Here is a 15143-nt window from a genome sequence, read left to right as displayed (position 1 = left end):
TCCTTAATTTAAAGTCAAATTTAGTACCACCGATTTTAATATCACAAGGTTTCAAATTTGAAGCGCTGGCTGTATGATGTATGAATGAATTTGAGCTTTAAAACAAGTCACTTAGGTTTCTTTTACTCTGGTGTTAATGTTTTTTGAAATTCGAATTCTATAAACCTTGGTGAAACGTTCAATTGCATAGGAATTAGGCACCCAATACCTGCCACACTGGTGCGAAGAGCAATGCAGTCTATACTCTTAGAAGTTAGTATAAGGCTATCTCTGTTACGTATAACGTAATACCTTACAAAAAGACAGAGACAAAAAACTCAGTGGGCGTCAACAATTTTGAGTCAGCAACCAATCACAAATGAAACTGATTTCGAATGTTTTTTTGACAAAATCATAATAATCATATTTATTTTGCAAAATTGTGGGTAAATAACAGATACATAACGGGTACATAGACCCGAACACAACCTACTGCCGCAGACAGTGTGCAAAATATTTTGAATGCTGAGTTTGTGATTGATTGGTAACTCAAAACGGTTTACATCCACAGATTTTTGTCATTTGTATGCGTGAGAGTCTTGTGAGAGTATAACATTTTTTTCAACTTTTGAGGCGCAAACTAAAATGATACTTCATTGATGTTAAAGAATTCTTCGTTAGGTAATATAATAAAAGTAGCTAAATGAAAGAAGTTGTCCTAAAAATCACTTTATTATTCAAGATTGTTACATTCTATGGCTTTGTAAACATGAGATTTTATCACAAACAAGCTTGACTCTCGAGGCACATTTCGATCGAAACAAAAATCGGATCGAAAAAAAGATTATTATCATTCTTAAATTGATAAGTTTAATTATTTAGTACTTGTGTACACGGTTTTGTACAACATTTACTTCTCTAAGTAAACGCGTCCCATCTTAGGCCACATCATCACTTTCCATCAGGTGTGATTGTGGTGTGGCGATTTATACTTTAACCTTATCTACCTAAAACCTAAAACAAGATTTACAATGACTGAATGAAATTACTTTTTAGGGTTCCATGCCTCAAAAGGAAAAACGGAAACCTTATAGGATCACTTTGTTGTCAGTCTGTCTATCATATGAAATGGATACCTGTAGATTCTAAAACAGATTTTTATTTATTTTTATGCATAATGTTATTGATTTTTCGTGCAAAATGTCGGAAAAAAATCCCGAGTACGGAACCCTCGGTGTGCGAGTCTGACTCGCACTTGGCCGGTTTTCTAGATAAGGAAGACCATGTCGTCGGCCATCATGACTTGGTTGTCGTCGGTCATGCGTTGCAGCGCCGCGTGGATCTCGTCGCTGTCGAAGAGCTGGTGGCAGAACTTGTCGTTGAGTTGTGCCGTGATGCGGTCCAGCGGCAGGTTGTTGACGCACTCCGATCGGAACATTTGCTGCAGCGTGTCTTTGAACTGCGCCAGACTGGGGAAAAGGATTTTTATTTTTTTTAACTGTTAAATAGTTAAAAAAATGCAGAAATAATCCCAGATATACACTTTGTTTGTCTATAGTTTATACTAATGTTATAAAGGGGTAAAGTAGGGATATTTTGTTCTCACCGGGTGGGGTCTATGGGCTTCTGGGAGGACCTGGTGGTCCGCTGGGAGGGCTCCGGCTGCGCGGAGTGCGCCGCTCGCAGAATGGGCTCTGCCTCCTCATCTGAGTCGAACGTGTAAGGATCCTGCGTTGCGCCGCCCTCCTGAATACAGACAGAATAATTAAGAGGCCAGCACTCAGTAGATGTGAGAAGGAAAAAGGGCTTTACCTGTACATTTTAAAACAGATTTTTATTTATTTGTAGTTTTAGATTTTCTATGCAAAATGTCGAACAAATACGACTAGTACGGAACCCTCGGTGCGCGAGTCTGGCTCGCACTTGGCCGGGTTTTTTCGGGGTATGCCACACACGACACAGTTTTTGCGACGCTTCTTCTGCTTGAGGCCTTTTGGCTTTAATGCTCAAGTGTTAGAGGCGCCGGGACAACAAAACCCTTAGGAATGTGCACGGGTGATGCATGACACAACTTTCAAAGTATAAACGTTTTTTTCTTTCTTTCTAAGAATGTAACTCACCGTCCGCCTGGACTTCTTGGGTTTTGGCTGGGCAGGTTCAGCATCAGAGCCGTTGGCCTCGTCGCCCGACGACGCGCGCCGCTTGCGACGCTTCTCCTTTGTTAACACCTGTAAAAACATCGAGTGTATGAATGTATGTGTATACTTATTGCACCATAAAACACAAATGACAGGTTACAAAGAAAAGAAAACTTAAAAAGCTACAAAAAGGCGGTCTTATCGCTAACTATATACTATTATAATAAGTTAACGCAGTGCCCGGTAAAACCGACTGTGGTTTTTATGGCACTGTGTGTAATAAGAATGCCCTGTGGTGAAGGTATAAGTTTAATAAATATAAATAAAATAACATAAACTAGCAATTTCTTCCAGAAAATCTTAACGCTAGGGAGAAAACAAACAAATGGACAGACAAATGGAAGTGGTAATGTCTACACCCAAAAGATCCCCCTTCAACAATTTACCACGGTACCGCAAGACGACTTTTTTAAAGTTTATAGTCTCTGTATAAGGCTCAAGACACAGTGGCGTAAAGTCGCAGCAGCCTACCTTCTTGAAGTAAGCGTAGTGAACCAACTCGATGGCTACGAGCGCGTCATCTTGCGTCACTTGGTTGTCGAGGCGGCACTTGGCGTGCGCGCTCGACAGGCGGATGAGTGTCTCCAGTGTACGCGCGGTCACTGGCTGCGTCTGGAACCATAGGAATTGTATTTCGTCATTAATGGGAACGAGCGAAGCGAGCGTCAAACTTTCTTTTTAGCGGCTGTTAAGAAAGCGATAGTAATGTGTCGGGTATGTTTTGCGAAGAGGAGGGAAACCCTGTTTAAGTGGCGTTACAATGGCAGTCTGTCAATCGAAGAAGACCTGGTCGACCAACCAACACCTGGAGGAGGTCCATTGAGGCAGACCTTCAGAGTGGGTCTCTCATGGAACCATGTTAAGTCAAAGACAGGAGAAGGTGGAAAACAACTGCTGCAACCTTAAGCTCCATGGAAGAATAATAGAACCCAATCATCATACCCTGGCTACATCGCTGTCCATCATATCCTGGTTCCTGAGGCGGGCGTATTCGTCCGCGATGGTGTCACAAGCTTCTTGCGTCAGCTTGGGCTTCATCAGGCGCGCTACGTGGATGTATTTCCTCATGAACTTTGTGGACAGAATCTGGTCCTTTTTACTTCGGCTTTTGCCGTGCAGCAGGGGATCGTACTTTTCGTACATCGTCTCTTTTGCATCCTGAAAGGTAACAGGGTTAAAAAATTAATATTCAGACTAATAAATGCGAACATATTGTCTCTCTGCCTTTTATTTTACTAAAAAATAGCGAGCAATCGAACAAGCGGGTCACCTGATGTTAAGTGATTACCGCCGCCCATGAACATTTGCAGCACCAGTGGTACCACTGATGCATTGCCAGGCTCTCAGGAATTTGTTGGTCCGCTCCTTGAATAACCCCATTTTGAACACCGCCGATGGGTGCACTGCCTGTGTGTATTTTACCCTTTGGCTCAATTCTAGACGAATTTCGGCGCAGAGCGAGCTCTTACTTTTATTTAAAAAAAATTGGGTTTGTGGTATAAAAGTAGCCGATGTTTGATGGGATGAGTTCCACAGGATTTTAGAAATTAATAAAGTTGAATATTATAATTATAATCATTTAACTAGAACATTTATGTTTTTTTTTACCTCCACTTCATTGTTGTCAGGGTTTTCTGTGGACAACATCTCAACTGAAGAGCCCATTGGGAGAACATCTCCGTCTTGTTCTTTCGGATTCCTGAAAAAAAAACAAGTCAACTCAAAAAAGGTAAAGCTTCTGCACTGGTATTTACCTCTCCACCGCGATTGAGATTCATGCAGCGCCATCTAGCGTGTTGAGTGGGAGTTACCTGTATCTGTGCATCCGGAGTACGTGCTCTGCAATGAGGTTGTCGTGGTCCGCGTCTGCGATGTCCAGCATCACAAACAGCAGATCGAAACGAGAGAGTAACGAGTCTTGAAGGCCGATGTTTTCCATTGGGGTTTTGTACTGGTCATACTGTGGACAGAAATAATATATCAGGTGGAAAAGGATTGAGCTTTTTTTAAAACCTGTTACTTAAATTAAAAGAACCTGTTACTTAAGATACCTAGTGTATTCGAATTAAAAATTCTGTAGGAATTCTTTGATTTTCTAGAATAAAAAGCACCCTACTTCCATTTCCGAGCTATCTCTGTACCAAATTCCATCGAAATCTGAAAAACTTTTATAAAATACTGTAGAAACTGTTTGATGTTCTGGAAGTAAAAGTAGTCTATGTCCTCACCACACTCTATACATGTATAGTGTTGAGTGAGAGGGAACGATTAATGCTGTAATTTAAATTCCTTTCTTACTTGGCAAGAGTTATATTATGTGTTTTTGGTTGCCCTGATTCTTGTGTGTGTGTGTGTGTGTGCGTGTGTGTGTGTCTGTGTGTGTGTGTGTGTGTGTGTGTGTGTGTGTGTGTGTGTGTGTGCGTGTGCGTGTGTGTAATTGTACAACTTACTCGGCCGTACACAGGGTTGGCAGCGGCCAACACCGCGCAGCGCGCGTTCAGGGACGCGTGCACGCCTGCTTTGGCGATTGTGACGCGACCCTGCTCCATCACCTCGTGTATCGCGGTACGGTCTATGTCCGACATCTTGTCGAACTCGTCTATGCATACTACTCCTCTATCTGCCAGCACCATCGCGCCTGCCTCTAACCTATACAAGTAATTTAAACTTTTCAAAAGCCCACCTGCAGTTTGCCCTACAGAATTTTCTTAAATATATAAAAGCAAAAGGTGCAGACTGACTGACTGATCAATCAACGCACATCTCAAACTACTGGATGTCTTCTTCTTCTTGTCCTTATCCCACGCTATGTTTGGTCGGCACAACATGTCTTCCTCTTAAACTAATTTCTCTCATCTGTCAATGGATTATCCATCCTACTGGATGTATCAGGCTGAAAGGTATGCAGATAGCTATTATAACGTAAACATTAGCTAAGAAAGGATTTTTTAAAATTCAACCCCCAAGGAAGTACAATAGAGGTTTGAAAGTGTATTTCACGCGGGCAAAGTCGCGGGCATAAGCTAATGTTTATAAAGGCCCACCTGCGGTCGCCAGTCTCCGGGTCCGTGGTGACGGCGGCCGTCAGCCCCACGCCCGACGAGCCTCGCCCAGTAGTGGTGATGGCTCGGGGCGCAGTCATCAGCACGTAGCGCAGGAGCTGGGACTTGGCCACGGACGGGTCGCCGATTAGGAGAATGTTGATGTCGCTGTAGAAAACAAACAAGTAAATTACCATAGTTCCAATCAGCTGACGCTTGCGACGTCGTCCGCGTGGATTTAGGTTTTTCAAAATCCCATAGGAACTCTTTGATTTTCTGGGATAAACAGTAGCTTAGGTGTTAATCCAGGGTATAATCTCCATTCTAAGCTTCAGCGAAATTCGTCCAGCGGTTTTTGCGTGAAAGAGTAACAAACATACACACAGATTTTTTAGTGTGATTTCCTTAAATTAGAACATAATTTTGTCAAAGATTTACTTGTATTGGAGTTTCACATCTTTATGCCTTTTGTTTTTACTTGAAACCAGTTAATTTATGTACAAGCATTATGTAAAAATGCTGTACTCTTTGCTAATATTTGTTTATTAGTTTAGAATTTAAATTAATTTTTAGTTGTAAGATTACTCAACACTCATTATTCACATGCTAAATCTCTGTGAAAAAAGTCACAAGTAGACTTACCCTCTAAGTCTCGTGCCATTAGGCAGTATCTTCTCCATGCCGCCCAGCAGTAGACACAGAATGGCCTTCTTGATATAATCGTGGCCATGTATAGACGGCGCTAGTGACTTGCTGAGTAACTCAAACATGTCCAAAGTGGTCCGCTTAGCCAGATTCTTGCATAACTTGATGTCTCCCAGCGTGACATTCAAGTTCATATCCTTGTTGATTTGTGTTACATTGTTTGCTATGAGGATTGTTCTGGAAGAATCGATTATTTGTTAAGCTTACATGAATGTAACTAGTGTCAGTTGTTAAGAATCACTAAAAATGTAATCCATGGGCCTCAAAGTCATAGCTCAATAGGTTGTGAAGCTGAAGTGGCAATGGACAGGCTACTAGTTTGAAAAAGCAATAGATGTTGGGGTCCCAAGGAGCTAGAATGGTGATCCACACTGGAAAGTGCTCCCCTGCTTGCACAGCAGCCCCAGGCTTGCATATTTTCACTAGGTCATCATCACACACCATGTCCATGCTATATTTACTTCCAGCACTTCCAGCATCTTTTGCAGGGTCAGGGTTTGCAGAGAACATATGATATACCTGAAGGTGCCAGCAGTGAAGCTCCCCTGCTTGTTGGGCAAGCAGCGGTAGTTGCCCACCACTTGCACCCTGTCCCCCGGCTTGCACATGTCCACCAGGTCATCATCACACACCACGTCCACGCTGCGAGGCAGCTGCCCCGCGGGCGCGCGCTCCGGCATCTCTTGCAGAGTCAGAGTTTGGTGGTCTTTGTAACGGGACAAACCATACTCTGTTTCTAGAGGATTTCCATCATCATCCTGGATAAAGAAATATCTATAAAATATCTAAGCTCATATGGTTAGAGTAGTAAGCATTTCATTGTGAAAGTAGCTAAGTGTACACATTATACCATAATGATGCTTTTACAAAAAGCAGTTTTAAAAGTAATAGTATTTATTGGGCTGAATACAGTTTATTTATTTAATTTCAATTTAAAGTATAGATATTGTTCTCACCTTTGTAGGATAAATAGCTGTAGTGGGGAAAGCCTCAAAGGAAGTCAAATCAGTGTACTTCCTCTCCATGACTTTCTTGGTGGCGGGACAGTAATGAACGCTACGCACCACCTTGGGCCTCACCAGCGACACCCTTGTGACTATGCCCTCCACACATATCAGGTTGCCAAGGTACCTGCAAGCAAGTGTGGAAAAAATACATAACTATGCAGACTCCCAAGTTTTCAATTTCAACAAATCGGTAAAAGAAAGTTAGACTGGTTGACTAGTCGCCAGACAACTCAGTCAACAGCAACTGTTAGAATCTTTAATTTACATGGAAGTCTCCTACTTCTTCAGGAACTAGAAGGAGGCCAGAAAGAACAGGAAACACTGTAATCTTATTCTCTCACAAGTTAAATCCTACAGATGTATGTGAACATCTCTTTTATGTGTTGTTTTTCATTTCATCAAGTTTCATACCAAAAAGTTTTTACTTTCAAAATATGTAGAATACAAGTAGGCTAAACATACCTTGATGTCAAGCTTCTAGGTGTAACATGTTTTGTGCCAAAACTTCCTGCAAAAGCAACAAAGAACTCCTCCTGCTGCTTAGCATAAGTAGGGTCTATAGAAGATACGTATTCTTTTAAAGCTTTCTGGAACGCTATCTGCTCTTCAAAGGCAGTTTCCAACAACTTTTTTGCTCTCTCAGGATTTTTTCTCCTAAGGTCATTTATGTTCACAATAAGTCGTCTACTGTTTTCGCCGATCATTATTTTCACTTTTTGCATATAAACGCCTTGATCCTCCTAGAAAAGATATAAAATATTGAAATTTTAAATTGAATAAGAAGTAACCTGTGATAACGTTGTAGGTTATAAAATGAACTTTACTTCATCGTCCAAAAATTCGAGGTATTCTCGCTGCAGTTCCCTTAAACGTTGATCGAAATCCCCATCTTCCATTTTTCTATTTACTTTTACTTATTACTTAATATTTTACCAAGAAAAGATGGTACAAACAAGCAAGAACTTTGTGTTTATAATTTGTCAGTCAAACAATAATTCATAACTTTAGCGCCAAATTAACTGTCAACTGACAATTTTTTAACTGGTTTTACGGCCCTGGTTTCTAGCTCTTTTGAGTCTGTCAACTGTCAAGTATTTGTTATTATCCCTTAGCATGATTGCGGGCAAGGCCTGGGTCAGGCCATAGCTCTGCTGCCTATGCCTCTTGAGTCTGACTTCTAAGTCCTCCTGACTCCTGACCATATCCTGACACGCAGTCCTGATTCAGTGGCAGTGATATTGCACGTGGCCTATGCCCGTAGCCAAGCCTGGGCTTGCTAGAAGCTGTGATATTAATTCTGTGTGAATCTGCGAATGTCATCCCGTCGTCTGTCAAATCTGTCAAATTTAAAGTGTTTCAAGTTCACTCAAGTTTTCGAAATTATAAAAAAAGCAGTAATATTAGGATTTATTTAAAGTTATAATTTTATCTATAGCTAGAAAAATAATTTGCGTGCGCTGGCAGTCAGTTTTTCATAGATTTAAATGGCCCAGATCTTATTCTCTACAAGGTGTCACAATGTCTGAAAATAACTCGAATTCTAACCAGTCTACAAACAACAGAGAAGATAGGCCAAAACTCAAAATATTAGCTTTTCATGCGTATCGTCAAAACGGCACAGTGTTCAAGAACAAGATAGGATCCTTCAGGAAAGCAGTGTCTAAGTATGCACAGTTAACTTTCATATCAGCACCTCACAAAGTTTTTAGTGAGGATGGTGGGGGCGAAGAAGGTATTATTTTGATTTTTAAAGCTTCAAAATCTACTTGTTCGTAATGTAATTTGTAGGTATAATATGGCTTTATTAATGCCAGCATTTGTATAGATTCCTCAAGCTATTATTGGCTGCACTAATCATGTTAATGCTGTTTTTCATGACCTAGTTCGCTCAGCTCTAGTTATTTTGATGACTACAAACAAATAGGATTATTAAGGATATGTTGGGAGAGTTCGTACTCTTTTTTGGAGATATCCAATAAATTAAAAAAATTATAGAAGCTTTAATCTAGCAGCTTATTATCAGAAATTGTTTGCCAGAAAGAACTCTGAGTGGCGTTGGAAGGCACTTTGGCACTATGATATGCATCATATAATATTAGACCCATCATAATGCAGGATTGGTATGCTGCTTCTTATTTTTTTGCAGAGTGAGTGTGACAAAGTTTTGTGACTATTTCTGATAATATGCAGGCCTTATAGAACTGTTGCTGAGGTTTCAAAACTTTCTTTTTGTAAGAAATGAAAATGATTGGAAAATAATACTTTAAGAATAGAATATATTTTATTCAAATAAACTTGTACAAGTGCCTACTTTAAAATCATCAAATGCAATCTACCATTGACTAGTTGAAATGCCTTTCTTACTGAGAACCAACAAAAATCTCGGCGAGTGCTCTTTACAAGCTGCAAACCAGATCCGTATTCTGTGGATACGTTACTTAGCAGTGTTGTCTTTTTTGACAAATTAAATTGTTGCTTGGTTACTTATCAATAGATTATAGATGGATTGATTTATTATTAATTTTGGCTGTACTATACATATAATATAGTATGTTTTAGATTCCAGATCGTGGTGGTTTAATGCAGAAGACAACACATTTAGTGGCAAGTGTCTGGGTGGGCCAGCGATAGGGTTTGAAGACACGCTGCGGCTCATAGAGCAAGTGGTGGCAGAGCATGGCCCATTTGATGGCTTCATGGGTTTCTCACAGGGGGCCTGCCTTGTGGGACTGCTGGCTGCCATGCAGCAGAAAGGATGTAAGATCCTAATACTTTAAGCAAGCAATTTTTGTATAAATGAATATCTTCTACATAGGTTTGCTTAGGATTAACCTTGTAAATGTTTATCAAATAAAGATAGTCTTTCAATGAATTAATTCTACATAGAAATAGGTTTCTTGGAAATTGTTCTTAATGGTATGGATAAAACCTTGTATAGAGATAATGATTTATGTATTTTCCAAATCTATTTAAATAGGTTTCATCCCTGAGTTTGTTTTCACATAAAAAATAACATGCAAAGCTTCACCACCCATGTTAAATAAATATGTTTTTCATTTTCAGATTTACCATATACATTCAAGTTTGCAATATTTGCCTCTGGCTTCAGATCAGGAAGTTTGGTTCACAAAGCCTTCTATGATGAAGATATCAACCTACGATCCCTCCACGTTTATGGTGAAAGTGATTCAATAATTCCAAAAGGTGAAAATTTACTGATACTGATATTTTATTGAATTTGATTAAACTAAATGCTTAAAATATTATTAGAATTTGAAGATTCTGCTTTTCGATTACAGATAAAAGATTTTTTATCTGTAATCAAACACATTCTAATGATTTTGAATTTACTATTGGTCTGATAGACTAGACTATCGCCAAATTCTCATTCCGAGGGTGCACAGTAGTGCGCCAGTAGTGGGTTGATGACGATGATGATCATGATGTGTAGACAAAAGTCAGAAAGTAACTTTGATGTTAAAATTGTATAGTGTAGCAGCCATGCAGCGTATCAGAAGGTTGCGTGTTCAGATCACGTCGGGGTCACCAGAATATGTAGCAGCCATGCAGCGTATGATAGATAACTGATAAATAAAAATGCCGCTACAATAGTAAGTCCATTTTTAGGGCTCTGTAGCCAAAGGTTGCTAACAGCACTAAGCTTCTCTTGTCTGACCATCTGCATTCTGCCTGTCAGTGGGCTTTACCCATGAACAGGTAGTTGAAACCAAAATGGCGAACTTAAAAATGGCCACTATGCAAATTTGAAAAAAGTACACTGTTATATCTTGCACTGTCTTTTTGAGAGCTTGTTCTTGAGATTTTAATACAAATATTTATTTTATTTACAGAAATGAGCGAGTCACTTATCAATTTGTTCACAAAGCCAGTGGTAGCCGAGCATTCTGGTGGACATTACGTGGCGTGCTCCGGTTCCATCAAAGATGCGTACTTGGACTTCTTCCATGATCGATACCAGGATCTGATAGAGGGGCCACAGAGAAGCAATAGAAGAAATTCGTAGACTAGATTTTAGTGTTGAATTAAGTGTGGAGACTTATTGATAAGGTTGAAATAAAGTTATTTGCAACTTTTATTTGTTTTTTTGTTTTTTTCCTCAAAAGTATCAAAGAACAAGACAGAGCAGACTGTAAAGCATGGCTGTAAAATCAGTCACCTATGCTGCAATGCAAACTATTGTATGTTTGAATGGTTTGAATACATGAATACTACTGTTATAAACTAAATACTCTAAATGAATATTTTGTTTGAATTCACGGCAATTTTTTTCTTTAGGCTGAATGGTTTTAGATCTTTGCTTGGGTCTCGAATTTTCATTAAAAAAAAAATGACATCTCACCGTTTTGACAGTTGACACTGACAGTTACTTTGTAAACAAAAATTGAGGTTAGGCATAATGTAGCACGTATTTTTGAATTAAAATTTAATCATTAAACAAAATTATCGTTTTATTAAATGTTCAAGTTATAGAGTTTGTAAAAGGGTACATTTTCTAATCATGTGGCGTCGATATTTGATATGGTTTGCACACGAACATGTCGATTTCAGATACGCTGTAAGTTCTTCATTATTCATCAAAAGTTTTGCTCGAAACTTAAGTATTTGTATGTTAATTTGCTGTAAATGCTTTCAGGAAATACAGAGCATACTATCACTATTTGATATGCCAATAAAATACATTGAAAAACCTTGTATAAGCAAACCATATTGGGTTGTAGAATTACCATCCGAGGAGTGCGTGAAAAAGATCGCGTCACGTTCGGTTTTAATTAAAAACTGTATAGAACTCTGGGGGAGAGCTAAAACAGAAGCTCGCTTACATGAAAACTTGAAAAGTTCCATCAGTAATGACACAGGCAGTTGGATTTGTACAGATACATCAGATGATAATAGTGATTTCCATATATGTCCTAGCGAACTTTTAGAAGCATGTAGTGATGGTGAAAAATCGTTTAAAATTGAAGTTGAGACTTTCTGTAAGCATTTCACTATGAAGGAGAAGGTTGATAAAATTGAGGTAAGTTCAAGTAAGCAAAATAAAGATCTTTAAATACAGTTGCATTCTGGATGTCTGAGGAAAAGATCACCAAAGGTAATCAATATATATGTAGATAGGAGCAAAATTGTAAAATAGATATATTTTGTTTGTTATAGAAATTTAGCTACCTACCTCTGAAGGGTCCAGTGAAACTGAAGAACCCAGACATTACCCTCTCCTACCTTGAGTTTTATGGCGTGGACCCCAACAATGTGCCTGAACATCCCCATGATTTGTTCTTTGGTAGATGGGTATGTGTTGTAACTAAACATTATTATTTCAAGATGATGCATGATTGATCTAGCGAAGGACAAACCAATAAACAAACAAATGCACTTTTGCATTTATAATATGGACTGTAGTGATAAAAATTAGAATTTTTCTATTTTTCTGTTCAATATTAAATGTTTGCTGAGCTTAAATTATCTCTGTAGGTAGCAGATGGTCAACGTGACCTCATTCAAGTGCATTCACTGAAGAGACGTCAATTCATCGGCAACACAAGTATGGATGCACAGCTGTCCATCATCATGGCCAACCAAGCTCAAGTGGCGCCCGGACATACTGTACTGGACCCCTTTGTAGGCTCAGGATCATTGTTGGTAGCCGCGGCGCATTTTGGAGGTTTGTATCCTTTTTTTTTCTCTTTCTTTGGAATTTTAGCCGCTTAGTGACTACTGACTATGTCACTTTGTTAATTAAACCAAAACAGTTATTACTTTTTGCCAAAATCATACCCTCTTATCTTAAATATTCAGCCTTAACCTAAAAGTTCATTCTCAACACACTCCAGCAACACCATTTAAACAAGATTCAAAAATATTCAAATTGGGATACCATTGAACTCTTTTTGACTGTCAATTACAGGTTTGTAAGAAATGCAATAGTGATACAAGGGTTGCAAACGCGCCCATGTCTGAGAAGAAAACAGTGTGGAAATGTGCATTCCTGAATGTCTGCTTATCCACACTGGGCCAGGTTGTCAGACTATGCCCTAAACTCTTCTCATTCTGAGAAGAGACCCATGCTCAGTAGTGAACCGGCGATGGGTTGATAATGATGATGATAGTAAAATGTTTTTTTGAATAAATTGAGTTTTTTTTGCAGGCTATGTATGGGGTTCGGACATAGACTTCATGATGTTGCATGCTCGCTCGCGCCCCACACGCGTCGGCCAAAAGGTAACAATGTATGTATTATACAGGCGAAAGGTAACAATGTATGTATTATACGTCGCGACATTGACTCTGGGACTCGAGTGGCCTATTTACGTAACGTTCGTTCACCTCTAGCGTCAATCAGATGTTTTATTTGCAAAATAATATTTTGAACTTTTAAAAAATACTGAAATTTAAAAAAAAAACGCTTTTTTTTGTGGTACCTTATCAGTAATCACCAGTACTATCACCTGTCTTCGTTTTTGCTACTGTTCTGGTTACAGCCTGTATAATTTAGATAACTTGCTGAATTGGTATCGTCAGGTACGTACGAAGGAGGAGAGTATAAGGGGCAACATGGAGAGCTACGGAACCAAGTCAAAGTATTTGGACGTCATAGTGAGCGACTTCTCCTTGCCGATGTGGAGGAGCGATCTCAAATTCGACGCCATCATTACTGACCGTAAGTAGCTGTATATTTCGATCAGTTATTGTGATATTTAAATGAGGTTTGGGTTTAGGTTTTGTATAGATATACAAGTGTAAATTAAAAATTTATAACACCCCCGACAAGTAAAGGTTACAGTAACTAGAAAAGAGCTGATAACTTTTAAACAGCTGAACCAATTTTTTTGGATTATAGCTAAGAACACTCGATAAAGCCACCTTTCAAACAAAAAAAACTAAATTAAAATCGGTTCATTCGTTTAGGCGCTGCGATGCCACAGACAGATACACACGTAAACTTATAACACCCCTCTTTTTGGGTCGGGGGTTAAAAAGCGGTACCTTGTACTGGATACACGTCCTTACATCATGACAATATTACAGCGCCTTACGGAGTGCGGGAACCGATAGAGAAGATTGGCATAGAGAGAGAAAACTACACCCTTTCAGAGCAACACCTGGTCAACCACATCCCCGCCAAAGTGGAGTACGGCCTGCCCCACATCTATAGTGACCTGCTGAACTTCGCGGCCACACATCTCGAGATGGGCAGACGGATTGTGTGCTGGTACCCTTTAGTCAGGTAAGGAAGTAATAAATAACTGAGCAACAACTTGTCAATCACATCCCTGCCATAGTGGAGTACGGCCTGGCGGATGGACCAGACCAGATGGGAGCGGACCAAACCAGACTGGACCAGACCAGATCAGATGGGACAGGAATGGTCCAGTTTAAACTGCTCAGAATTACTTTCACCAAAAAATGCGTGATTTGTGTCCCATGATACTGCAGGTTTTACTTATTGTTTAATTTTGTAGAGAGGAGTACAAAGAAGAGCACTTGCCATATCACCCGTGCCTGAGGCTGGTGTCCAACTCGGAGCAAGTGCTGTCGAAGCTGACCGCGCGCAGGCTGCTCACGTACGAGAAGATCAGCGAAGACGTGCCCGCCAGAACAGTCGACCCTAATGCTACTGAGCACAACTTTAGGTAAGTTTGTACAAAGAGCACTGCCGTGCTTGCAGCTGGTGACCAACTTTGAGCAAGTGCTGTAAATTGGGAAATACACAGAAAATGCAATCTTTTGCATATTTTATGCGACGCTTGAAAACACTTAAAATGAAGGCTTAAGACGCTACTTGTCACATTTTAAGAGCACGATCTCTTCTCTCTCTCGTGCGTTTTGTATCTTCTCTGTCTTACTCATCACCAAGCATGAATTTTATACACTATTTAATTTGAACATAAGATGTTTATAAGTTCTAGGTAAGCATGCGCCATCTTAGGCTGTATCATAACTTTCCAGCAGCTGATTACAGCCAGGCGCTAGTCTATAAATTAAAAAAATTGCTTTTGTTGCAGGGAAAAGTACTTCACAGTGGGGGAATTAACAAGGAGAGAGAGAAAGGAGAAGCGAGCGAAGGAGCTGATAGCCAACTCGTACTGGATCGAGCTGAGCAAATGTAAAAATACTTAGTTTAAGCCCAATAAATAGCTTTTAAACAATACGAGGGATTTTATTACTATACCCTATCCACAGAGTGAAGTTAG

The 15143-nt window shown here is 39.6% G+C and overlaps 3 protein-coding genes across 3 annotated transcripts; 2 read left to right on the top strand and 1 right to left on the bottom strand.

Annotated features, from left to right (window-relative positions):
• Nucleotides 1-697: 697 nt before the first annotated feature.
• LOC123868725 (DNA replication licensing factor Mcm3) lies at nucleotides 698-7915 on the bottom strand. Its single transcript, XM_045911294.1, has 14 exons — nucleotides 7755-7915; nucleotides 7393-7670; nucleotides 6880-7054; nucleotides 6443-6681; nucleotides 5861-6100; nucleotides 5222-5386; nucleotides 4628-4826; nucleotides 3989-4137; nucleotides 3786-3876; nucleotides 3120-3335; nucleotides 2649-2789; nucleotides 2100-2207; nucleotides 1586-1725; nucleotides 698-1448 (listed from the first exon to the last, which is right to left on the bottom strand). Exons 1-14 carry the CDS (start codon nucleotides 7824-7826, stop codon nucleotides 1247-1249), a joined length of 2415 nt encoding a protein of 804 aa, XP_045767250.1. The 5' UTR covers nucleotides 7827-7915; the 3' UTR covers nucleotides 698-1246.
• A 347-nt stretch (nucleotides 7916-8262) lies between these two features.
• On the top strand, nucleotides 8263-11024 carry LOC123868772 (esterase CG5412). The gene is made up of 4 exons (XM_045911381.1): nucleotides 8263-8662; nucleotides 9490-9687; nucleotides 9994-10134; nucleotides 10782-11024. Exons 1-4 carry the CDS (start codon nucleotides 8449-8451, stop codon nucleotides 10952-10954), a joined length of 726 nt encoding a protein of 241 aa, XP_045767337.1. The 5' UTR covers nucleotides 8263-8448; the 3' UTR covers nucleotides 10955-11024.
• Nucleotides 11025-11313: 289 nt separating this feature from the next.
• On the top strand, nucleotides 11314-15100 carry LOC123868752 (tRNA (guanine(10)-N2)-methyltransferase homolog). Its single transcript, XM_045911351.1, has 9 exons — nucleotides 11314-11506; nucleotides 11585-11968; nucleotides 12106-12240; nucleotides 12424-12613; nucleotides 13097-13170; nucleotides 13471-13609; nucleotides 13978-14176; nucleotides 14412-14582; nucleotides 14955-15100. Exons 1-9 carry the CDS (start codon nucleotides 11450-11452, stop codon nucleotides 15067-15069), a joined length of 1464 nt encoding a protein of 487 aa, XP_045767307.1. The 5' UTR covers nucleotides 11314-11449; the 3' UTR covers nucleotides 15070-15100.
• Nucleotides 15101-15143: the final 43 nt, after the last annotated feature.

This window comes from Maniola jurtina, chromosome 10 (assembly GCF_905333055.1).
Source record: "Maniola jurtina chromosome 10, ilManJurt1.1, whole genome shotgun sequence".
In the NCBI taxonomy this organism is placed as follows: Eukaryota; Metazoa; Arthropoda; class Insecta; order Lepidoptera; family Nymphalidae; genus Maniola; species Maniola jurtina.
This window is presented reverse-complemented; position numbering and strand designations above follow the sequence as displayed.